At 50.9% G+C, this 23,801-nt stretch overlaps 1 protein-coding gene across 2 annotated transcripts in view; it reads right to left on the reverse strand.

The window, feature by feature from the left end:
* Positions 1 to 279: 279 nt before the first annotated feature.
* The window catches only part of LARP4B (La ribonucleoprotein 4B), a 63,724-nt gene continuing 40,202 nt past the window's right edge, over positions 280 to 23,801 (reverse strand). For both annotated transcript variants that reach the window (XM_059183677.1, XM_059183676.1), the window contains 10 exons: positions 22,674 to 22,784; positions 21,260 to 21,313; positions 20,967 to 21,176; positions 18,451 to 18,557; positions 17,683 to 17,934; positions 16,675 to 16,720; positions 7,590 to 7,754; positions 5,148 to 5,272; positions 4,945 to 5,053; positions 280 to 3,806 (listed from right to left, as the gene is read on the reverse strand). In XM_059183677.1, coding sequence (XP_059039660.1) covers positions 3,534 to 3,806; positions 4,945 to 5,053; positions 5,148 to 5,272; positions 7,590 to 7,754; positions 16,675 to 16,720; positions 17,683 to 17,934; positions 18,451 to 18,557; positions 20,967 to 21,176; positions 21,260 to 21,313; positions 22,674 to 22,784 — 1,452 coding nt within the window. In that variant the 3' untranslated portion in view covers positions 280 to 3,533. The remainder of the gene's footprint in view (positions 3,807 to 4,944; positions 5,054 to 5,147; positions 5,273 to 7,589; positions 7,755 to 16,674; positions 16,721 to 17,682; positions 17,935 to 18,450; positions 18,558 to 20,966; positions 21,177 to 21,259; positions 21,314 to 22,673; positions 22,785 to 23,801) is intronic.

Genomic DNA, 23,801 nt, shown 5'->3' on the forward strand with positions numbered 1-23,801 from the left:
ACGCAAGCCGTGCAAGACCCCAACACGGGGACCCTCCGCTCCGTGGTCAAACCCGGACTCCGTGCAGGGCTCCCCGGAACGCCTCAGGCCGCACGCCACCCGGGGCCCCTCACACCGCGGCCGCTCCCGCTCGGAGTGTGCGAGAAGCCGCGACAATCCCACACCGGCTGGGAGGCAACCACTTTCCATTCTCATGTACATGACGGGAAGAGACAAGAATTATTTTTTAAAAAGATGTATTCTTGAAGGAATTTTTAATTTAAAAAAATCAAAAGAAAATTGAACAGTGCCTAAATCTTTATTTTTCATAACCTACATTTTTTCCAAATTAGACAGTTTTACACTGAATGACACAAAAGGAAACTTAAATTATCAATAGTTTACACGTAAGCTTGATTCCAGTCTTAATGAAAAGAAGTAGAACAGAAACAAAGGCCCTCCAGAAAGCTTCCGGATTACGTCCCGCTCCGTGGCCTGGCGGCTGCCGGCCCCACCTCCGGCTTGGATTGTCTGCCGCTCCAGGGGACAGGCCCCCAGGCGCACGAGCCGCGACCACAGCCGCTGGCGGCAGGCGCAGACGCGCACCTTCTCACCCGCGGCTCTGGCAGCACGCCGAACCAGCTCGTACGTGCAAACCGCGCGACCCTGGCCGACTCGGCCACCTGAAGCGTCCACTGCTGCCCGCTAGTGACAGTCAGTGATGCGGGGACCGGCGGGCCAGACCAGGAACATCGGGACCCCAACTCTTAAAAAGCAACTACTCTACGGAAATTCATGTCTGGTGAAACGGGGCGAGATTCTCCTCCCTCTATTTCCAAATTGCAAGTGTCCCCACACGATTTCACAAGTTACATGTCATTTGTGAGTGCTGTCTCTCTGACTCCTCGCCCTGAGACGCTGCGGGGAAAGCAAAGACTTCTGCTTCTACAGACGGACAAGCGCCTCCAACCGCTGGCCGCCGCCGTCTCCCAGCCTCCTCTAGCAGGGCCGCCCTTCCGTGAGCGGAAAGTGCCCCGTGCTCTGAACGCTGGTGCGCAGACACGAGACGCAGCTACTTCGCGGATCATCTTGGCTTCACTGGGAAGGGCGCTATAAACACCCCCGCAGGCGAGCCGCGACCCTGGACGCCACCGGCGGGGCCGCGGGGCAGCAGCGCGGGGCCAGACCGCCAGGCCACGCCGCTCCCGCGCACCAGCCGCCCCCGGGGCCTGGTCGGGCCCCGCTGGCTGTCACTACTGGCCACCTTCACCCTGCCTGCGGGGGACGGCTACAGCTGGCGCTAGCGGTGTCAGCTCCACGGGGTCTGCGGACGGGGGGTGGGGGACGGAGGCAGACTGCGTCCGCTCCCTCCGCCGGCAAAGACCACCGCAGGCAGGACATCTTGGGCCTCAACTTTCCAGCTCTCCTTACAGCACTCGTGGGAGTCGGGGCGTCAGAGGTCAAGTAATTCCTGATTTCTTAAGTCCGCAATCCCTCGCCTACAGAAAAAGAAACCCCCTCGCTCCTCTCATGCTAGCACGGTGTGCTGCGGGCACTCGAGTCCTGACGGCTTCTCTGAGGAGACGGTCCCGCGCACCGGGGCGGGCGCCCCTCTGGCAGGGCGAACTGTGCTCGTTCTGATTTTAAGTAGATTATCTTTACCGTCTCCTGAAGCCCCTGCCAGTTTCTGCTTCCTACATTCTGCTTTCACATTAGCTATGATTAGTGCGTATTTACAGACCTGTGAGAAGAGCAGGAAAACGTCGGAAGGCTTTGCTGGGACTTTCCATTTCCCTTCTGCAGCAGCAAAGAGGCAGAATCAGACCAACAGACCAGCATCAGAGAAAAAGAAAAACACCTCAACAAATTAAAATAATATTCAAACCACAACATTTAGTTTATCTACATCCAGCTCAATAGCAACATTTATAATATATCAATAATTTTTATCAGATTTTTCTCTGTAGGGTACCTTTTTAATATGTTCTGATTATTTACAACTGTACAAGCAAAGCACACACTCCCAGGTGCACGTATGTAATACAGCATTGACCATCTGCATTTACAGGATTTCCCAACCATCTGAAAAAGGTCAACTGTTGAAGATCTTCGGGTCTATGACAGACGCCACTGCCAGGCCCTGTGCTACAGAGCGTGCACTCAGCGACACCCGCGGCGGCAGCCCCACCCAACCGAGCGGCTCTGTGACCCACTCGCGCCAACCCAGGGGCCAGTCTCCACCAACTCTAAGCTGTCTTATACAAAAGTTAAGGCAAAGTCATTTTCAAGTTTAAATAAAATTCAAGTCTTTAAATATTGGATGGAAATAATGTTTTAAAAAGAACCCTCAGTCTTGTTAAATAACTTTCTGTAGAATAAACTGTATGGTTACATTTAGCAGGAAATGTTTTAATGTCTGCTGCTCAGAATACTTCAAGAAAAAATTTAGGCATTTTAAAACAAAATAATTTATATTTAACTTTATTATGAACTGCTAGCGTGAGTGCATGCGTGGTGTTGAGCGCAGCACTTCCAGAGGGTCACGGAGACCCTCATCTTGGAGGAACGGCGAGCCTCGCCGCCGAGGGCACCACAGACACCGCTCTCTCACGACTTAAGGAACACTTCCACTGTGTGCCGCCGCGGAGGTCCAGGAAGGCGCCCACGGAGCCGGCTAACAGGGGACAGACGCGGGAGCCACGCCAGCACCCACGCCCACCCCGCAGCTCCCATGAGCAAGACAACATCAGGGCACATTTTCGCGGGGACACGTCAGTGGGCAACCAGGTTTATGTTTTCATTTCAGTTCTATTCACAATGTGCTTTGACTCTATCTTACACAACAGCCATGTGAGCCAGGAGTGAGCGGCTGGTTACTTGCTTGCAGCACATCAAAACTCAAGGTTTCAGGGCTCTCTTGGGTGCATCTCGCCCAGTAGATCAAAAACGGGCTATACTTTTTTAAAAACAAAAACAAAAACAAAAACAAAAACACTAGCGTCACTTGCTAAGGTTCTGAATGAAGTACAACTCCCATGCCAGCGAGGGCGCGACCGGACCCCATCTCTTCTCCGGGCCACACGGACCGTGTCACGTCCACCCTCCATCCCGGCCGTCCTCAGCCCACGCATCGGTCTGGACATCGCAGAGGAATGCACTTGCTAACCAGTTATTTTAAAAAAAGAAGGAGCATAGTTCCGCTTAATTTAGAAAAACTCACTATATATAGCTTGCATTCATAGCCACATGGAGGCTTAATAAAAATATCAATTTGTTAGGATAAATGCATTTTCTATCCTGAAAAAAATCAGACTTATGCATCACCTCCAGTTAAGCACCAACCTAAAATAAGGTTTATATTAATTAAATCCTGAAAAATAGATTTTTTTCAAGAGGGGGGAAATCTGACTCATGGAAGAAAAATCACTTGCAGGCACCTCACCGGCCTTGTCTACGCTGCAAGCCCCTAACCAGCGGCTCATTCTTGGCCCCGAGGGGGGCAGTGCTTCGTTGTGGCGACCCCAGCTCCTCACAGCCCTCCCAGACCTCGGCGCTCACTGAGGGGACTTGGGAGGGGTGCTCTGTTCTCTGTGTGGACGCTTCCCGGCGGCCGGGGGCGAGGGCCGGCGGCCTGGTGGCCTCCTCTGGTCTTTGGGTGGTCCCGGGTTGGACTTGGGGGCGGGGGGCTCTCTCTCGGCGAGCTTCTTTTCTTCCTTCCCGCAGCCGACGGCGTTGGGCTTCTGTTCTTTCGGCGGCTGCGACGGGGAAGACGGAGGCTCTCTACTCGTCCTCTGACAAATCTCCGCGTAGCTGGGTTTTCGCAATTCCTGGGAACAGACGCAATGCTGGGGTTACGTACACAAAAGGACACCTCCACATGTGTGAGAGTAAGTTCGCTCCTGCTAAGTGAACCAAGTTTTCAGCAGGTGCTCGATTCCACACTCGGAAGTGCTATCACTGGTAAAAGTTCATGAATTTCAATAGGTTTTGTTTCCCCTTCAGCACAAGGTTCTCTCTGAGACACTCTCTAGGAACATCTCATAAAAATGGGTAAAACCAGAAACAGTCCTGAGATATACAGTGCCGACCTCTGTGCCCTCCTGAGTCACACGGAAGCCTAAAAGGTGTGAGAAAAGGTGCCTCTGGAAAGAGCCAGAAGCAGCATCTACTCTCCCTGCCCACGGGTCCGTGCAAACACCGTCACTTTGCACAGCATGGGCTTCCCGGAACCCCCGAAAACCACGCTGCCCATCATTGACCAAGGAGATTCAAATAATGTCTGTGCCCATTTCAAACCAGAGGCTGGTGGTGTGGATTCAGGAAAGGTGAAGACAGAGTTAAAAAACTTTTTAACAAGTTAATTTTTCAGGTAAGTGGAAGCTTGAAAGCCAAGTCACAGAAGAGAAACTTAGAACTGTCTCACCTCCATAAGCCGTGTACTAACTTAAAAGTAACTGTAATCTATTAACGTTTCCTTTCAAGATGCAACCTTATAGCTGGGCTTTAACTCCCAAATCTAACTGACAAAAGTTCCCCAAATCAGAAATAAAAAGGCCAGGTGCACCAAGGGGGAAGGAGGCAGGCAGAGGAGCTGGAGGGGAGGCCGTGGGCAGGATGGGGCCGCCCCGCGGGGAGAACAGGCGGGCAGGGGTGGTGCGGCTCCTTCTCGACATCCCTTGGGAGGAGACTTGCCCAAGTGACGAGAATCCATGGAACACGTGGGGCTGCGGTCTTGACACTTCGAAAGACAACCTCACTCAACCAGCAGCGAGAGCAGCAGCCCCCAGGGGGGCGGCAACCAGTGACAACCGGCGCCCTCCGTGGGAGGTCGACCGCCACACGCAAGGTATTCGGTGCGGAAAGCACGGCACCGACACAGGTGAAAACCCTGCAAGCCAGAGGTCACTGAAAAGCAGTGGACACAGGAAAGGAGCCCCTCCCCGCTGGGGCGGCTGGGACACGTACCGTGGCAGCGCCGTTCACCTGCACCGACTTACTGGCCGTTGCAGTTAGGGCAGAAGGAAGTCTGTCCACACTCGAGGCTTCTCTCTGCTTCTCCACCATCTTGGGATCCCTGTAAAATGCCACCACAGGCGTGACTCTCGCGCTCACCCACGAGAGGCAAGGGCAGTCCGAGGGCGCCGAGCGCGGCAGAAGGCAGTACTTACTCCGGCAGCCGGACGGGGGAGGGGGAGCGCCCATAGGCTGCAGACGCGGCACAGGGAGCCGGCACCAAGGGCTCTCTGGGGGTCACCGCGGGAAGCGTGCTCGTGCCTGCATCCGCGTTTAGGCTCTGAAAACCAGGAGGAGGACAGTTGAACTTGGGAAGAGACGCGGCCCTCAGACTTCTCCCTCCGTGAATCAGACACACAAACAAAGGTCCTAGTCTGAATGACAAGCCTTCCCACCTTCCGCCGGTGGGGGGGCATCGGGGTCAGGGCATGGCCTAGACCAAGCGGGGCAGCTGGAAAACACAGCAGCAGGAGGAAAGAGAGGAGGAGGAAAGAGAGCCCCGCCCGTCCAGAGTGCCCCCCTCATGGCTCACGGACCCCTCACCATTTCTGCGACTCGGGCTCCCCTCGGGCTCCACTTGCATCGCCCATAAGCTGTAAGTATCAAAGGCATCTTATCCCTAACACCCCAGTGCCCGGCACAGCCGGCACATGAGGAGTCTTCAAGTCTCTGCTACATGCGGAGCTCCCGACCGAGTTCCGCACAGCTCCTCGTAACTAAAGCCCGAAAGATCAACCCTTCAATATAGACAAATCAATTTGGGTGCCTCAAGGTGGGTGGCAGGCACCGACAGCTCCCACCCCTGGAAGCAGGTGTATGAACCCCCAGTTTAACAGCTGTGGAAACGGAAGCTGGGAACCTGGACAGGAACCTGTCCTTGGCCGTGGGACATGGCCGTGAGCAGCACCCGCGGCACTTGCTCCAGGCAGTGCACCAGGGCGGCGTTCCTCGTGCCAGGTGACGGCCGTGTCACTGCAAGTCCGCACAAGCACAAACAGTGCTTTCTTCCAATGCTACTTTCCGAGGAGACCAAAGGTTCAGAGGCGGACTGAGCTGAGAACGCCTGGAGGGAGCAAGGCGAGCGGGATGCACGGTCTGGGCCCTCTGCCCCGGCACCAGGGCCTCCCAAAGCACCAGACTCTTCACGAGTCCATGCTCTGCTGCGGGAGCGGAAAACACCTCCTTTCTGTAAAGCTTCATCGACTCCAGGGGCCTCGCTACGCTGCCGTGCAGACAGCAGCCGGTGTGCGACCCGCTCCCCTCGGGGGCAAGCTGCCAAGCCCCTTCCAGCCGCCTCCCACACGTAAGCGCCAAGGCAACGGAAAAAGCTGCTGGAGGGGCTTCGGGGAGAAGCTGTGAGTCCCCCGGCAGTGGGATCCAGCTCAGACCTGTTTAAAGTGGCCCTTCTTTCTTTAAAAAAAAAAAAAAATTACACGGAGACTCGAAATGTGAACCATTGCAGCTCCTGCTTTTGAAGCAGGTGGAGGCCAGCCTGTTCTCTTCCCGTTCCCGCCACTAAGGGGAGTTAAGGCCAGGGGGAATGCTGGAAGTCAAGGTCCCTCCAGCGCTCACACTGACATCGATGGAGAAGGCAGCTGTAACCCAGAGACTACGGTCTGAAGGTTTAAAACTTAACACACAAGACATGCCAAGGGCAGCATGTGCTGGTTACTGCCACGCACAGACTCCTGCAGTCCACACCTCCTCCAAGGTTAAGGACCAGAGCAGTAAGCACGTGGCAGCATGACGGAGACTGGACACGGGGCTTGATGAACCCCTCCCCGAAGCCCTGGTACCCTGAGCCTCCGGTTCCCAGAGCTAGTAATGCAAGAGCTCTGTGGTGGTACATCTGCACAGGCTGGTGCAGCTGCAAGGCGGCACCTGCCCCAATCCAGAGGCCTTCCATCAGGGCGCAGGAGGGGACTGCAACTGACCAGGCAGAAGTCTCACACAAGGACGCATGTTACTGTGGCAGCTTGCTGGGTGCCCCACGCCTCTGCCCCGGAGAGAGCTCACGCAGGCACCATGCATCGCTCCCAGCAGCTGCACAGACCGTCCGTCCCTTGGGAGCTGCTGCAGAAGGCAGAAGGAGCACTGCAGACTCACAGTCTCTGGCTCACGTAGCTCACCAGGTGCTTACAGAAGAGGGAGAGCAACTAGTGTGGTCGCAGAGCCGACCAAAGCCGCCGAGCAGAATTACGGCAGGATGCCTCCAGGCCCCGTGCCATGGCGTGCATCACTAAAAAGTCTACCCCTTCTGTTGCAACTTAGATTTCTGTTTTACTTTGTGGACTTGTAAATTAAAGGCACGTCCTAAGTAACAACAGAAGTGTGATCTGAACCTTGTGGGGACACGGAGCGTCTGTATGGGTGGCACGCGACACCGGTCTACACCTGCCCTTGGTGGGCAGTAAGGGAATGAACAGGGAAGGTCTAGTCACGGGTTCCAGTCTGACCCCGCCAGTGCACACCCACATAGCCTCTGGCCCACCCCCTTCCCTGGAGCTCCCACACACGTCGGCACGGCCCGCAGGAAGAGTGCGGCAGAGCGCCTGCGCCGACTCGGCACCAGGCACACACCGCAGTCCAGAGCTTACCCTTTCTTTCGAGGACCCTAGTAACAAGCTAGACAGCCTGTTTTCAAACAGGTCCTCTGTCTTCAGGTGGCCTGCTGCCCCAGGCAACGGAGGGAAGTTGGACAGTCCTAACTCGAAGCTCGGGGACGGGGGCTTTGGTGGCGTTGGAGACTGAGTTTGACTCCTCTGAAAGAGAACAACACGGTCACGCTGCAGGAGTGCGGACTGTCCGGACTGCGCCCCGGGGCCCGAGAGCAAGGCAAGCGATGCGTTCCGGCTTCCGCCCGTCTGGGAACAACAGACGTCTCCCGCCACCACAGCACTTCGTCATTTAAGCAAAGGTCATTTATTACGCAGCTGGAACGACCCGGAGCACAGCTAGGAAGCTGAGCCCTCCTGAGGCTGCCGCCGGCTGTACAGAGCTACCTCTCTGGGATGCCGAGACCGTCCGGCTCCCGGGCCACAGACCGGGGCACACGAGCATGCTGAGCAGAGCACAGCACACCGACAGCAGAGAGACAAGTGAGGAAGGCGAATTCAACCCCGGCTGAACACACAGCGGCCTGAGTGCGGCCACGGACCGTATGCATCTCCCAACAAGGACCGTGTTATTTCCGCAGAGCCTGTCACCTGACTTACAGAGGAGACAGTGAAAGAAAGAAACAAAAAAATGCCACGCTGTAAAGTTTCTTACATAAGTTTCAGAGCAAAGATTTCCATTAAAAAATAGTTTAAAAGGGGGGCCTGGGTGGCTCAGTCACTTAAGCATCTGCCTTCGCCTCAGGTCATGATCCCACGGTCCTGGTATCGACTCCCCCATCCGGCCCTCTGCTCAGTGGGGAGTCTGCTTCTCCCTCTCCCTCTGCCCCTCCTCCCCTCTCCTGACGGCTCGCTGTCTCACTCTCTCAAATAAATAAATAAAATCTTAAAAAAAAAAACAGTTTAAGGTGGGGGTGCCTGGGTGGCTCAGTGGGTTAAAGCCTCTGCCTTCGGCTCAGGTCATGATCCCGGGGTCCTGGGATCGAGCCCCGCATCGGGCTCTCTGCTCAGCGGGGAGCCTGCTTCCCTCTCTCTCTCTGCCTGTCTCTCTGCCGACTTGTGATCTCAGCCTGTCAAATAAATAAATAAAATCTTTAAAAAAACAGTTTAAGGTGGGGGTGCCTGGGTGGCTCAGTGAGTTAAAGCCTTTGCCTTCGGCTCAGGTCATGATCCCAGGGTCCTGGGATCAAGCCCGGCATCAGGCTCTCTGCTAGGTGGGGAGCCGGCTTCCCTCCACCCTCTCTGCCTGCCTCTCCGCCTACCTGTGATCTCTGTCAAATAAATTCTTTAAAAAAAAAAAGTTTAAGAAGGGGGAAGGGACTTCAGTTACCTGAAACCTTACTTATTTAAACACTCTATACTTTAAAATCACTATGTAAAAACATGGTATTTGAGGACAGATTTTTATCAGACTTCTTGAGTTTTCTTCACAAAATTATCCAAGAGTAATGTATAAACCCAAGATCCCGAAGCAAGGGATGTATTTTTATTGAAAAATTATCAGAGCAAGTTGCTTTAACAAGCTAGAGTCGTACTGTGAGCATCCAGTTCCTTGGAGAAGATAAGGGACAGCGGGGGACAGTTATCTGGGTGAGGTGCAGGCTACTCTGACAGGAAACAAGGCTTTCATGGGGCTCAGGTAGCTTCAAAGGACCAATACTACTCGGCACCTTACACCAACAGGAAGAGGATTCCCTACAGAGGCAGAATCTGGAAAGTCTGTTAGCACTCGAGAGACAGCAGGTTAAAGAATGAAAAAGGATCCACGTTGACAAAAATCCCACTGTGTCCTAAGGGAACTCATCCCAAATCACAGAATAAGGGAAGACCACAGCCAGAGATCGAAGCAAAAAAATGTAAGTAATATGCTTGACAGAGAACTTAAAATAATGACCATAAAAATGCCCACTGAGGGGCGCCTGGGTGGCTCAGTGGGTTAAGCCGCTGCCTTCGGCTCAGGTCATGATCTCAGGGTCCTGGGATCGAGTCCCACATCGGGCTCTCTGCTCAGCAGGGAGCCTGCTTCCTCCTCTCTCTCTGCCTGCCTCTCTGCCTACTTGTGATCTCTGTCTGTCAAATAAATAAATAAAATCTTAAAAAAAAAAAAAAAAAAGATTAAAAAAAAAAAAATGCCCACTGAGCTTGAGAGAAGAAGACATCAGGGAGAAAAAAAGAGCAAAAACAAACAAACAAATAAAAAACACACAAAAAACAATCGACCAGAGGTGATGAGCACAATACACAAGACAGAACAGGCTTGATGCAATGAACCGCAGGCCAGAGGAAACAGGAACAAATTAGTGACCTAGAAGATGAAGTAATGGAAAGTAATGAAATTGAACAAAAGAAAGCAAGCATTGTGGAACATAAGGAACACAAGAACAGACTCGGGGAACTCAGTGACCCCATCAAACACAGTAACGTTCTTATCAACAGGAGTCCCAGAAGAAGAGAGAAAAGGGACAGAAAGTTTATTTGAGGAAGTAACAACTGAAAACTTCCCTACGCTGGGATCCAGAAGAAAGAAAAAGAACTCCCATCAAAATCAATAAAAGCAGGCCAACACCAAGACATACTGTAAATTAAACTTGCAAAAAATAGTGATAAAGAAAATGTCTTAAAAGCACCAACACAAATCATGAACTTAAAAAGGAAGACCCGTGAAGTTAGCTGGAGATTCTGCAACAGAAACCTGGCAAAGCACAAGGGAGTGGCATGATATAGTCACTGTGCTGAATGGGAAAAACCTGCATCCAAGAACACTGGATCCAGCAAGGCTGTCATTCAGAATAGGAGACACAAAGGGTTTCCCAGACCAACAAAACCTAAAGAAGTTCATGACCACTAAACCAGCCCTGCAAGAAGTATTAAGGTAACTCTTTGAGGGGAAAAGAAAGACCAAAAATGACAAAGACAGGAAATGATCAGAGAAAATCTCCAGAAACAATGGAATCAGTAATAAAATGGCACTAAATATAGATCTATCAACAACCACTCTGTACGTAAATGGACTAAATGCTCCAATCAAAAGACACAAAGCCTCAAAATAGATTAAAAAAAAAACAAACTAAGATCCATCTATGGGCTGCCTATGACTCATTTTTGACCCAAAGACACCTCCAGATTGAAAGGGAGGGGATGGAGAACCATTTTTCCAGGTACACGGCTGTCAAAGAAAACCAGAGTAGCAAGACTTACAACAGACAGTCTAGATTATAAACCAAAGACTGTAAAAAGAGAACAGGAGGGCACTGTACCATAGAAAAGGGGACAATCCAACAAAAAAAGACCTAAAAATTGTATTTATGCACCCAACAGGGGAGCACCCAAATATATAAACCTATTAATAACAAACATAAACATATTGGTGTTAACACAAATAAGAGTAGGGGACTTCCACACCCCACTCACAGCAATGGACAGAACATGTAAGCAGCAAAGCCACAAGGACACAATGGCTTGGAATGACACAATGGAGCAGATGGACTTAACAGATATATTTAGAACACTTCATTCTAACACAGCAGAGTACACATTCTTTTCAAGTGCACACGGGACATTCTCTAGAACAGACCACATACTGGGTCACAAAGCAGGCCTCAACAACTACAAAAAAGACTCAGATCATACCATGCATCTTTTCAGACTGCAAGGTTATGAAACTTGAAGTCAACCACAAGAAAAAATCTGAAAGACCACAAATATTTGAAGGTTAAACAACATGCTACTAAACAATGAATGGGTCAATCAGGAAATCAAATAAGAAATTAAAAAACAAAGGGAAACAAACGACAACGAAAATCAAAGCTCCAAAACCTTTGGGACGCAGCACAAGCTGTTCTAGGAGCAAAGTATATATATATAGCACAGGCCTATGTCAAGAAGCAAGAAAAATCTCAAATAAACAATCTCACACCTAGAAGAGGTAGAAAAAGAACAACAAAGCCGAAACCAACCAAAGGAAGGAAATAATAAAGATTAGAGCAGAAAAAAGTGATACAGAAACTAAAGAAAACAACAGAACAGATCAATGAAACCAGGAGCTGGTTCTTTGAAAAAACGAATAAAACTGATAAACCCCTGGCAAGACTTATCAAAAATAAATAAAATCACAAATGAGAGAGAAGAAATAACAGCCAACACCACAGAAATACAAGCAGTAAGAGGATATTATAAAAAAAATTACATGCCCAAAAAATGGGCAACTTGTTAGACATAGATAAGCTCCTAGAAACCTATAATCTACAAAAACTGAAATAAGAAAAAGCAGAAAATTTAAACAGACAAATAACAGGCAAAGAAATCGAATAAGTAATCCAAAAACTCCCAAAAAACAAAAGTCCAGGGCCAAATGGCTTCCCGGGAGAATTCTACCAGCATTACCCTAATTTTAAAATCAGATAAAGACTCCACTAAAAATAAAAAAAGAGAGAAGTTCAGGCATACTTATCCCTGATGAACATAGATGCAACAATTCTCAATAAAATACTAGCAAACAAAATCCAACAACCCATTAAAAAATCATTCACTACAATCAAGTGGAATTTATTCCTGCCTTCAAGCATGGTTCAATATTCACAAATCAATCAACATGATTTACCACGTTAATAAAAGAAAGGATAAAAATCATATGTGAGCAGGCGCCTCGGCCGCTCAGTGGTTAAGCCTCTGCTTTCGGCTCAGGTCATGATCCCAGGGTCCTGGGATGGAGCCCCGCATCGGGCTCCCTGCTCCACAGGAAGCCTGCTTCTCCCGCTCCCACTGACCCTGCTTGTGTTCCCTCTATCGCTGTTCTCTTTGTCCAAGAAAGAAAATGCTTACAAATAAAAAACCACACGATCATTTCCGTAGATGCAGACAAAGCGCAACATCCAATCATGATAAAACCCCCCAGTAAAGTAGGTACCGAGGGAAAATACCTCCATATATAATAAAGGCCGTCTACAAACAACCCACAGCATCCTCAATGGGGAAGAGGTGAGAGCCTTTCCTGTATGGGCAGCCACACAAGAAGGACGTCTGCTCTCACCACTGTTATCTGTGACAGCACTGCAAGTCCTGGCCTCAGCAGTCAGACAACAGAGAGAACGAAAGGTCGTCCAGGGGCGCCTGAGTGACTCAGTCAGTTAAGTGTCTGCCTTCGGCTCAGGTCATGATCCCAGGGTCCTGGGATCAAGCCCCCATCAGGCTCTCTCTTTCTCCACCCCACCTCCACTCTCTCACGGTCTCTGTCTCTCTCATAATTAAATCTTAAGGAAGGACGGAATGAAGGTCATCCAGGTCGGCAAGGAAGAAGTCAAAACCTCCATTATTTTCAGATAACGGCCCACACCTTAAACTGGAAAGATTCCACCAAAAAACTGTTAGAACTGATAAATTCAGTCAAGTCACAGGTTACAAAATCCATGTATAGAAATCTGTTGTTTATCTATACACCAATAATGAAGCAGCACAAAGAGAAATTAAAGAATCAATCCCATTCAATACTGCACCAAAACCAGGTAAGATACTGGGAAGAAAGAAGCCTGACCAAACGGGAGAAAGACGTGCACACTCTGCAAACTGTGAAACGCTGATGAGAGAAACTGAAGAGGACATGAAGAAATGGAAAGGTGTTCCATGTTCATGGACTGAAAGAAGAGATGTTGTGAAAATGTCTGTAAGACCTAAAGCCGTCTGCACGTTGAATGTAACCCCTACCAAAATACCAACAGCATTTTTCTCAGAGCTAGAACAAACGATCCTAAAATTTGTACGGAATCACCCAAGACCTCAAATAGGCAAAGCAATCTTGAAAAAGAAAATAAAGCTGGAAGCATCACAATTCCGGACTTCCCACTGAATTACAAAGCTGCGGTCATAAAGACAGGATGGTTCTGGCACAGAAACAGACGCATAAATCAGTAGAACAGAACAGAGAGCCCAGAAATGGACCCTCAACTCTACGATCAACTCATCTTTGACAAAACAGGAAAGAATGTCCAACGGAAACAAGACCGTCTCTTCAACAGATGGTGCTGGGAAAATTGGACAGCCACATGCAGAAGAATAAAACTGGACCATTTTCTTACCACACACAGAAATAAATTCAAAGACCTCAATGTGACACGTGAAACCATAAAAATCCTAAAGAGAATTCAGGCAGTAATTTCTCTGACCGTGGCAGCAGCAACTTCTTTCTTGGTAAGTCTCCAGAGGCAAGGGAAATAAAAGCAAAAATGAACTAGTGGGACTTCATCAAGATACAAACTTTCTGCACAGCACGGAAACACAATCAACCAAACTGCAGGGCAACTTTCAGAATGGGAGAAGTTACATGCAAGTGATGTATCTAATAAAGTGTTAGTGTCCAAAATTACAAGAACTTCTATAACTCAACACCCCAAAATTAATACTCCTATTAAAAAACAGGCAGAAGACATGAACAGACATTTCTCCAGAGATCTCTGGATGGCGAACAGACACATGAAAAGATGCTCCACATCACCCATCATCAAGGAAATGCAAATCAAAACCACAATGAGATAAAACATCACAGTGGTCAGAATGGCTAAAATTAACAAGTCAGAAAATGAAGGTGTTGACAAGGGTGCGGAGGAAGGGGAACCCCGTGCACTGTTGCTGGGAATGCAAACTGGCGCAGCTGCTCTGGAGAACAATATGGAGATTCCTCAAAAACATAAAAATAGAGCTACCCTCTGACCCAGCAATTACACTGGGTATTTTCCCAAAGAAAACAAAAACACTAATTCAAAGGGATGCATGCACCCCGACGTTTACAGCAGCGCTATTTACAACAGCCAAACTGTGTGTGTGTGTGTGTGTGTGTGTGTGTAACAATGGAATATTAGTCAGCCATCAAAAAGAACAAAATCTTGTCATTTGGAATGACATGAATGGACCTAGAGGGTATTACGCTAAGTGAAGTAAGTCAAAGACAGACAGTACCATCTGATCTCACGCATATGCAGAACTGAAGAAAGAGCAGATGAGCAAGGGGAAGAGAGAAACCAAGGCACAGACTCGTCCCTGTAGAGCACACACTGCTGGTTGCCAGAGGGGAGAGGGGCGGGGGATGGGGGACACAGGTGACGGGGAGGAAGTGCGCACCTGCTGTGACGAGCACTGGTGACGCGTGGCAGTCCTGAATCACTATGCTGCGCGCTGAAGCGACTCTGGGTCGACTAAGTGCAACTGAACACTTTTAACAATAAACCAATACAATGCAGTAAGAAGTTAAAAATATCAACCCCACCGTGTCTTTCCGGAGTCCCTGCCTGTTTCTCACCTTTATCACGGTGCAGGTAGCTGAGGTTCAGCTGGTTCCGGTGGGCGATGTGCCCTCAGAAGCAGGCCCGCACTTACGATCACTAGGCCCCTCCACGCTTCGGGAACCTCGGTGACTCGGCAAGGCTCTGAGTGAGGCCCAGACCTGTGGTCGCCAAGTACTTCTCAGGGGCTTTCAACATTTGCATTTTCTGAAGGGAACCCAGGTTTTCAGAAGACCACATTTCCAGGCATTCAAACTTCACAAAAGTTTACTAACCCCGAGTCCTGGGGAACAAGAGGAGCAGGCGACAATGCCGAGGCACAGAGCTGCCGAGCGGCCGCGCCCACAGGTGAAGGCTCGTCTTGAGTGCAGCGTTCAAAAAGTTTTTAGGATTTGCACGGCTTGAGGTGAGGTACGAATGTGGCCCTCGTCCCACAGCCTGGGTGGGCCAAGCAAGCACACGCTATTGCCCATTTCTAAGTTCCAGAAGTCACCAGACTGTCCCGATGCAACCACAAATGCATTCCCCTTAAGAAATGCACCTGCATCGCATGCCTGGCCTTCCACGTGGCCACGACCACTGGGAGTCAGGAACACAAAATGTAGCAGATGGCAATGGAAGAAATGTCACCTCTAAATGTAATTTAGTAACCAGGGAAAACGATTCACTTAAGGTAACTATTAACTGACGACCTACTCTGATGCTAGCCTTGCCAGTCCAAACGTTACAGGAATTAATTCCAACTATAATCAGCCAATAAAAATGACCGTATCAAAGGGTTCACCAAAACCAGACTAAACTAACCAACAAGGTAGAATTCTGGGTGTTTTACTAACTACTAATTCGTACTTTCTGAGTTCAAGACAGAGAAAACAGACCTTTTACAATGGGAGTGCACCTACCCACTGGCTCGGGGGGCTGGACCAAGAATTCACTCCGTCTCTCCAGTCCTCCAAGTGTCGATGTCTACATCCTTCCTCCCACGTGTGGACACACAGCGGCTCCACCTGCACACCAGAGCTGGGCAGAAGCCGTAGCCACGGGAGAAACTCGTATAGAACCCCAGCAAATGTGGCCGTGCCCCAGGTACTCAGCACTCACATGAGCCACCCTTTATTCCTGGGTTTGTTCCAAACGTAAGTTCCAACAGAAGGCAGTAATGCTTTCTTTCTCTTTAAGAGACAGAAAGAGGCGAAAGCAGGAGGAGAGGGAGAGGGAGTAGCAGGCTCCCCACCGAGCAGGGAGCCCGATATAGGACTCGATCCCAGGACCTGGAAATCATGACCCGAGCTGGAGGCAGACACGTAACCAACCCACTGAGCGCCCCCGGAGCTCTGGCAGTAACGCTTTCTGTGTAGGGGATACAAGTTAAATGTTCTGAACGAAAAATACCAATGAACTAATTCCCACTTAGAAGTCCACTCTGCTTATCAAGAACCGTTAAGTTCCGTTACTCTCACTGGCACTGCGCGGTCACCCAGACAGACAACGCATCTCCACGTGTGCACAGACCGCCCTGCGCGCCTACTGGGTGGTCGGCGCTGCCTGCCACACAGCGCATGCGCATGGAGACACCACGGGGCGACACTCTGCAGCCACGGGGGCCAGCAGCATGTCTACAGATGCGCCACCAGCCTGTCCCCTTCAGGCCACCGAGTCAGTTATCGCCTGACGCTCATCACGGTAGAGAAAAGCTCCACATGACTTAACCTTCAATCATGCCGTTAAATCACACGTCTGTTTAGTACAAATTGGGTTTAAAGTCTTATACGGGGTCAAGGGCTGGATGTACTCACTGTCAGCTTCTCCTCCCGTTTCTTCCGGTAGCCAAAGGAATTCTTCCTAGAGAAGAGGAAAGCAAAACACTGTGAACTTCTTCCCACTTGAAAGGTCTTTCACTGAGCACGTGTAAGCGCACACATAGTCTTTCTTACTTTGTAATCGGTTACAGTTGACTTTTTATTGTAAAATCCCAACCTTAGGAAGTATAAGCAAAACAAAAATTTTGTAGTAAAAGACTAAAAGTGATGTCGAGATTTAAAAAAAAAGAGTAAGAAAAACATTTACTGAGAGAATTTTCCTAGTGGACATTTAGGATTTTGTTACAGAAACACCTGACCGCCCATTCAGCTGCCCTGACAAGACCCATAAAATCAGACAGCGAGCTCCGCAGGTGAGCTGTTAGGCACTGCTAATGAAAACGGGCCGGGTTAACCATCGAAGTGGAAGGACGCCAAAGCAGCCTGGCCTGCTCTCCCTCTCAGCCCGGACATGACCACATCAGCCCCCGTCCACTGCCGCCGCCGGCACTAAGGTTTCCAAGCCCCAGGCACCTGCGACAGCCAGCTCCCAGCTGTGTGCACAGGGCTCGAGAGGTCTGGGACCGGCACCGTGTCCCGCACTGAAGCAACAAACACCGATGGAGCGGCCAAGCCCTGGCAGGCCCGCAGTCCACACGCCGCTCTCGTGCCCTGGACAGGCTTCTGTGGCCTCGTAGCCCGCAGGCTAATTCTATTCCACACTTCTGTTTTTATTTACTCTTCCCTTTGTTATTCCAACGGAATACACTGGTACTGTCTGTGTGAGCTGGACAGGAGTTCAAAGAAGTAATTTTGACTAATTCCTTTCCTTTACAGAAAACCTACAAGCAGTCTTGCCCAAGATGGCCTAACGAGCTGAGTGCTCGTGATGTATTTGAAAATAACATTTATAAAACATGCCTAAATTGATGGAACTTGTAAATACTGAGAACTTATTAGGAAAGGCAGGTCACGGCTATCTGACAGCAGCTCGGAAGGACTCACCTCCCTCTCCCTAAGCCAGGAGGCGACTCCGCGCTGCTCTGCTCCACTCGGCCAGACCCAACCTCCCTCTTGGTGTAGGTCGGAGGGTTCTGTATCCGTGTTCTAGGCTGACCTGTCTGCCGTGTCTGCGGGCTTCGAACACCGTTAATTAGCCGATCAGCGGTGAAGTTAAATATCGAAGGGCTTTCTAATAGCCCAGCTCCTCTCTCTGCGGTGGGAACGGCGTGGCGTAGATGAGATTTACTAGGATTCCTGTAAACAAAAGGTTTGCATGCTCATTCAGTTATAATGGGATCGTGGCATCCTAAAATGGGATTACTAATATAGGAATGTCCCGGCTCAAATGTGCTCTCTACTTAGAAAAATCTTGAAAATGTTACTGAAGAAACAGCTCAGGCATACCGTGTCTGCCAGCACGAATCTGTGAGGTATCAACGTCCTGCGCAGCCCAACGTGTCCCAGCCCACGTTAAAAGCGGACGCCCGCAGAGACAGGTGCAGACAATCTGCAGGCTCCCTGCACACGTTTCAGGGCTTCATTCATCCCACGAAATGTAAGTCGTGCCTCAAGCAGTCTGATTCGCACAAACACAACCCGACAGATCGCCAAGGCCGTTTCTTCACTAAGTCAAAGTGACTCGAGCACGTGGGGAGGACCACCTGGTTTAACGCCATCTGTCTTGCTGTGCCCTCGAGCACACCACACGGCAGAGACCCGTCACCCCCAACGCCAGACAACCACCGCCCTTCGACCACTCATGCAACTTGCCTGCTTCGTGGAGGGTACTGTCTGAGGGAAGTCAGAGGAGAGGCTGCAGGTTTGAAGGTTGGAGACGTAAACCCATTTATAAATCCAGTATTTGGAAACGGAGTCACCTAGATTCATTAAAAACAAACAAGTCAACAAGCCGTAAACAGACCTGGAACTGGTGAACACCATGCAGACCTTCTGCTTATCTGGGCTGTTTCTCGACATTTTATTCAATTTTATACTGAAAATATTCCCAGGCTGAGAAGAACATGGTGTTAGATCATTGCCAATAAAGCGTATTTCCTGAGCCGGGCTGGGGCAAGACCTTTTTCCGGGCCGACTCGGGCGATGTCACAGCAGCCTGCCGAGGAAGCCACTGACACCTACTCGGAAGCTAGAGCCGAGAGCAAGTGGGGCAGAAAACGGATGTTCAGGACAGTGGAGAACCAGAAGTTGATTTTTTAAAAAAGGAAAAAGGAAAAGCAGCAGGGGAAACTCAGGGTCAGAAAGATACCCTTGGAACTTTGTAAGCCACCTCAATAGGCTGCTTGAGAACAGTCGCCAGAGTCAGACTATTTAAAAACAGATCAATCACACCAGAAGCAGATTCTGAGATTATAAACAATGCAAAGGTCACTCGCACCAAATCCCTTCCTGGATGTACTTTTACATACACTATCCTGCTATCTGCGTGACTGTGCTCAAGAGTTTAAAAAATAAATTAGCTCCTGACCCAGTAATTTAATAGGACTCACAGAGAATTCACAGGCACCGTATGTTCACATCTGCTCAAAATAACATAGCACACTTTCGAGCAAGCACAAGGTCGCAGGTGCCCACCCCCAAACCAGGACCACAGGAACCCTCCTAAGTGGCCAGACAGCTGACCCCAGGTGCCAAGGGCCCCTACCCTAGCCCAATATGGGTGCCATCAGAGAAGTCAGAGCAGAGACTTAAGAGGAACTGAACTGCACAACCACGGCGGCTAGCTTCCTTGGGAGAAATTCTCCCACACAAGAATTTGAGGACTTTATCCCCCCGGAAGGTTCTCTCATCCTGTATCAGTTCCATGGCTGTCGGCACGCTTTTACAGCAAGCAACAAAGATTTCAGAGAAGGAGAGCATTATGAGGAGTCCCTCTGAAGAGAGAGACGCGGCTCAACACCAGCACCTGTCTGCTAACTGCCTCTGCCACCGCAGGGTCCTAGGCCTGCGCCGGCGCCGGAGAGGACCCTCCTGACCCTCCCCGTCTGCCCTCCTCTCATCCCGTAAGCCACAGGCCAACAGCACATGCTTAGGGCACAGTAAGAAGCCGAACAGCTTTGTCTCCCAGTTCCCCGCCTCCGCCTCTGGGTCAGCTCAGAGACCCCCACGATGCCAGCGCTGCCAGGGCCTCGGCACACGGCGCCCCCTCTCCTGCAGCCTCGCCTCCCTCACACCCCTGCTGTAAGCTCAACGGAGGAGGACGGGACCCCGGGCAACCTCCAAGTTTGAGGCTTCACCGTGTTCAGTCCCGCTTTGTCAATGACCGCGTGTCCGACGGACACTGCTGTCTTCCCCAGGCCGCCTCCCTCCACGGACACATCTTCACGAGGCAGCAGGAAACAGGCAGCATCCCCGCTCCGGCGACTCGCTCCTCTCCAGCCCTCCCTTCAGCCAACGCCCTCCTCCCACTGCCAGTGGCAAGGGGAGCCGCGGCCCCGCCGGGCTCGCTGGCGTCTCCCGTGCCCCGCACCTGACCTGAGCGCCGCACGACCGGCCCTACTCACGCCACAGCCACATCCTCAGTCATCGACTGGCCTCCTGCTTTCCGACCACGACCTTCTACACACTCCAGTGCCCCGCTCTGGTGCCCACGAAAGCCACCCTGCAGCCCCAGGCACACCTGTCCATCTGTCCGTCCATCCGCACGGTCTCGGACGGGAGACCGAGGGCCGGGGCCGAACAGCCAAGTGCTGCCTCTCACGCCCACGCTCCACAAGCGCGCGGCAGCGCCGAGGCAGGGTCCGCCTGACCGCTCGGACCTCTCCCCTCTGGCCAGCAGCGCCCCCGGAGGAAAGCGACGGGCGCCACTTCACAGGCCGGTCAGCTCTAGGGCTGGTGTGATGGAAAGCTCGCAGGCCTTCCACTCGTCCTCGGCTGCTGGGATTACTGAAACTCCTTCCTCCACCTCCTCAAAAGCACTTCTCGCTGCAACCCGCCCCACGCTCAGGAGTGACCCAGGCCTCCCAGAGCCCGGACCGACCACGCTGTGTGTGTTCCTGGGGATTACACAGCGTAGGAAGGTGCCGCCACACGGGAGAGCAGGCGGACTGGGCTGAGATCAATAGTAGAGCCTCCGAACGCTTTTTTTACGGGTACGACGCTGCATACTGATCTCCTGATTAAGTTTAAATCCACCGAAGAACTCAGGTCTGTTTTATGCTGGCAAACCATCTACGCCCCTGATTCGCTACCAGAACATCCCTCCCGAGCACCCAGTGCAGCGTCCACAGCGTCCTGCTGCACGAGCTCCAAGCAACGACAGGACTCACCAGGGGGGGGTCGAGATAGCTGTGTGTCGCCGACCACGTCTGGGGGGCGATCAGGCTGTACAGGGGGAACTGCTGCTGGGGGCTGTAGACCGGAGGCAAGTAAAAGGAGGCTGTGTAGCGCTGCTGCGCGTAAAGGCTCATGTCCAGAGGTCTAAATCCATTCTTTGGCAAAAATGTGTTTATAGCTATTGCCTTTGCTTTTATCCGTGCCTATGTGGGAACAGAGAGATTTCTGTCAGAGTGCTCAAGAACCGGTCTGCAAGTAAAGAAAGTATAACCAAGGTCTTGCTTACCTTAATTGGTTTTCCTTGAAAAGTTTTGACTTCTTCTCGTAGATACTTGTAAGCCTGAGGGCAAAAATCATCCAAAATGCCACCATGTTAATCCTGTAAGTCAAATGAACTAACTACCCAATGCCTCGAAGCCAGGAATGGTACAGGTAAGGTATGACAGACAAAGACCCAGAACACTGATTCTTAATCCACTTCCGGTCACAGACTCCTTCAAAGAACCTGTAAGACCCAGGGAGCCTCTCGCAAAAACTCTCCTGAATGACGTACGATTCTATCAGTGCTAACACACCCCACCAAAGCCTCCCACGACCACAGGCTAAGGACACCGAGCCCCTAGCAGTTACCCTGATGTGAAAGCGGATTCACAGTTGGAGAAAGGGAGACACTCTGCTGGCGGTACCGGTGCAGCTCCTGCGCCTCTCCTAAGTGCCCTCCTTAGCTGGGAAGGCTCCGCGCCGCCTGCGCTGCCCCCAGCCGCGCCCCGGCCCGTGCTGCTGAGGGGCCTTGCGCCTGTTCCGCCGACGGGACTCCCCTCATCTCCCCCCGCCCGGCCCCTCCTATGCCCCCTCCCTCCAACCCAGTCAAGCGCGTCCTTCTGATCATCGCAGCACCCACATCGCTTCCCCCCCGCACGGCTCCCCCCCGAACAACCGGAGTCGGAACTGCGAGGGTCCACTTAAGGGCAGGCTTCAGCGGACACACAGAGGACAGGACTATGAACGGACTTTCTCCTCTCCGTGATTTTCTTCAGTCTCCTCTCTCCTCTAGCTTACTTTATTACGAGGACACAGTACACAACACAAATAACACACAAAACACGTGCCAAATGTTGCTGCTATCAGTAAGCCCACGGGGCAGCTGGCGGTGGAGTACGAGCCGTTCAGATGGGAGGCGTCCAGAGCTCGAGGTGCGTCCCCCCTGCATGGGGTCAGCATCCGTGACTCCCCTGTCGCTCAGGGGTCCGCCGTACTGGCATTCCTCGAATCACGTTAATGTTTCCCCCAATCAAGACCCCTCTTTCAGGCCAGGGAGAGCATCTTCACTCCTTCCCTGTCCTCCCAGAGCTTCCCCAAGGCCTCTGCCAACTCTGACACGCACAGTGATGCCTCGTGAAACTTAAGATGACGCTCAGATTTCCCAGAACATGTTTTGAATATTAAAACTTTCTGTCACCCAGATGAAAGAATAGAAGTTATGTTCACGGGCTCCACGTCCTTGGGAAATAACATCACATGCTCCACTGCCCCACAATGGTCTTCACAACAGCCTACTTCAGTCTCTCTAACCTGATCCCCCTGTGCTTTATAGTCAGACTTGGGACCACCACACAGAAGTCATCTCCAGGCCCCAATGTAGTGCCCCCCACGTATGGCTTGTGAGGCAAGGGTAACACAGGGGTGGGGGGACAGCTTACCTGCTGTGCATCAGCTTCAGTTTCAAACGTAATAAACCAATTATCGTTATAGGCAAATTCACAGTTTATAAATTTCGGTAAATTGTCTCCTTTAAATAGTGCTTCTACTTCCTACAGGAAAGAGAGAGGGAGAAATTAACTCTCATCTCTGCCACATGTGTCCTCACCAAGTAGAAACGACTCCCAGGGACAGGGGGTGCGTCTCCCCCACCAGGCAGAGCAGAGAACACTCCCGGCGCACAGGCGCTCGGGCACAGCGTGCAGAAGGGCACCGCTCTGGCGTGGGCACGGACACGCCCTGGAGTCACGGGGCCCCACTTCCGCTTCACAGCACTCCTGGAAGGTCAAAGGGAACCTCACATGAAGCTCAACTCCAGTTCCAGGAAACAACACGCGAACACTTAGTACCCAATAAAGTAAAATCCAAAATGCCTGGCATCCATTCAGAAACTACGGGACGCACAAAGAAACAGAAAAATGGGCCCTGAAGGAGAAAAAAAGAATCCATCACATTAGACCCAGAAGTGATACAGACGACAGAATAAAAAGGCAAGAATATTAAAGCAGCTCTGGGATATATATTCTATATTCAAAAACGTAAAGACTGAGCATGTTAAAGAGAGACACAGAAGGGGAAAAAACAAAGATCCAAAAAGAACTTCTGGAATGAAAAATGCGGTAATGTAGGATTAGCCGTTAGTTAGGAACTTTGACAAGTAAAGACAGAAGAAGAGAAAAAGTGAAGAAATGACACTTCAGGAAACTTCTGTTCAAGAGACGTGTGAGCGGCACCAAGGGGCATCACCATCAAATGGCTTAAAACCTCACAGCACCGGGGAGCAGGGGAGCAGCGCTAACACGCAGAGCAGCTAAGGAGACGCGACGCGCACCAGAGCGCAGGACAGCAGCGGCTGCGGACACAGGAAGGAACGCAAACCTGGAACCCCGAATTCTACACCCAGAGGAAAGGGCTTCCATAAATGAAGGAAAAATACAGATTTTCTCTAAAAGAATGAATAAAAAAGAAAAGAAAAGAATTTCTCAAACACACCAAAGCTGAAAACCCTCGCTGCCAGGAGAGCCGAGCCCGAGAACTGAAGGACCACGTGGGCAGAAAGGAGGCGGGAG

This window comes from Mustela lutreola, chromosome 8, assembly GCF_030435805.1.
Source record: "Mustela lutreola isolate mMusLut2 chromosome 8, mMusLut2.pri, whole genome shotgun sequence".
In the NCBI taxonomy this organism is placed as follows: Eukaryota; Metazoa; Chordata; class Mammalia; order Carnivora; family Mustelidae; genus Mustela; species Mustela lutreola.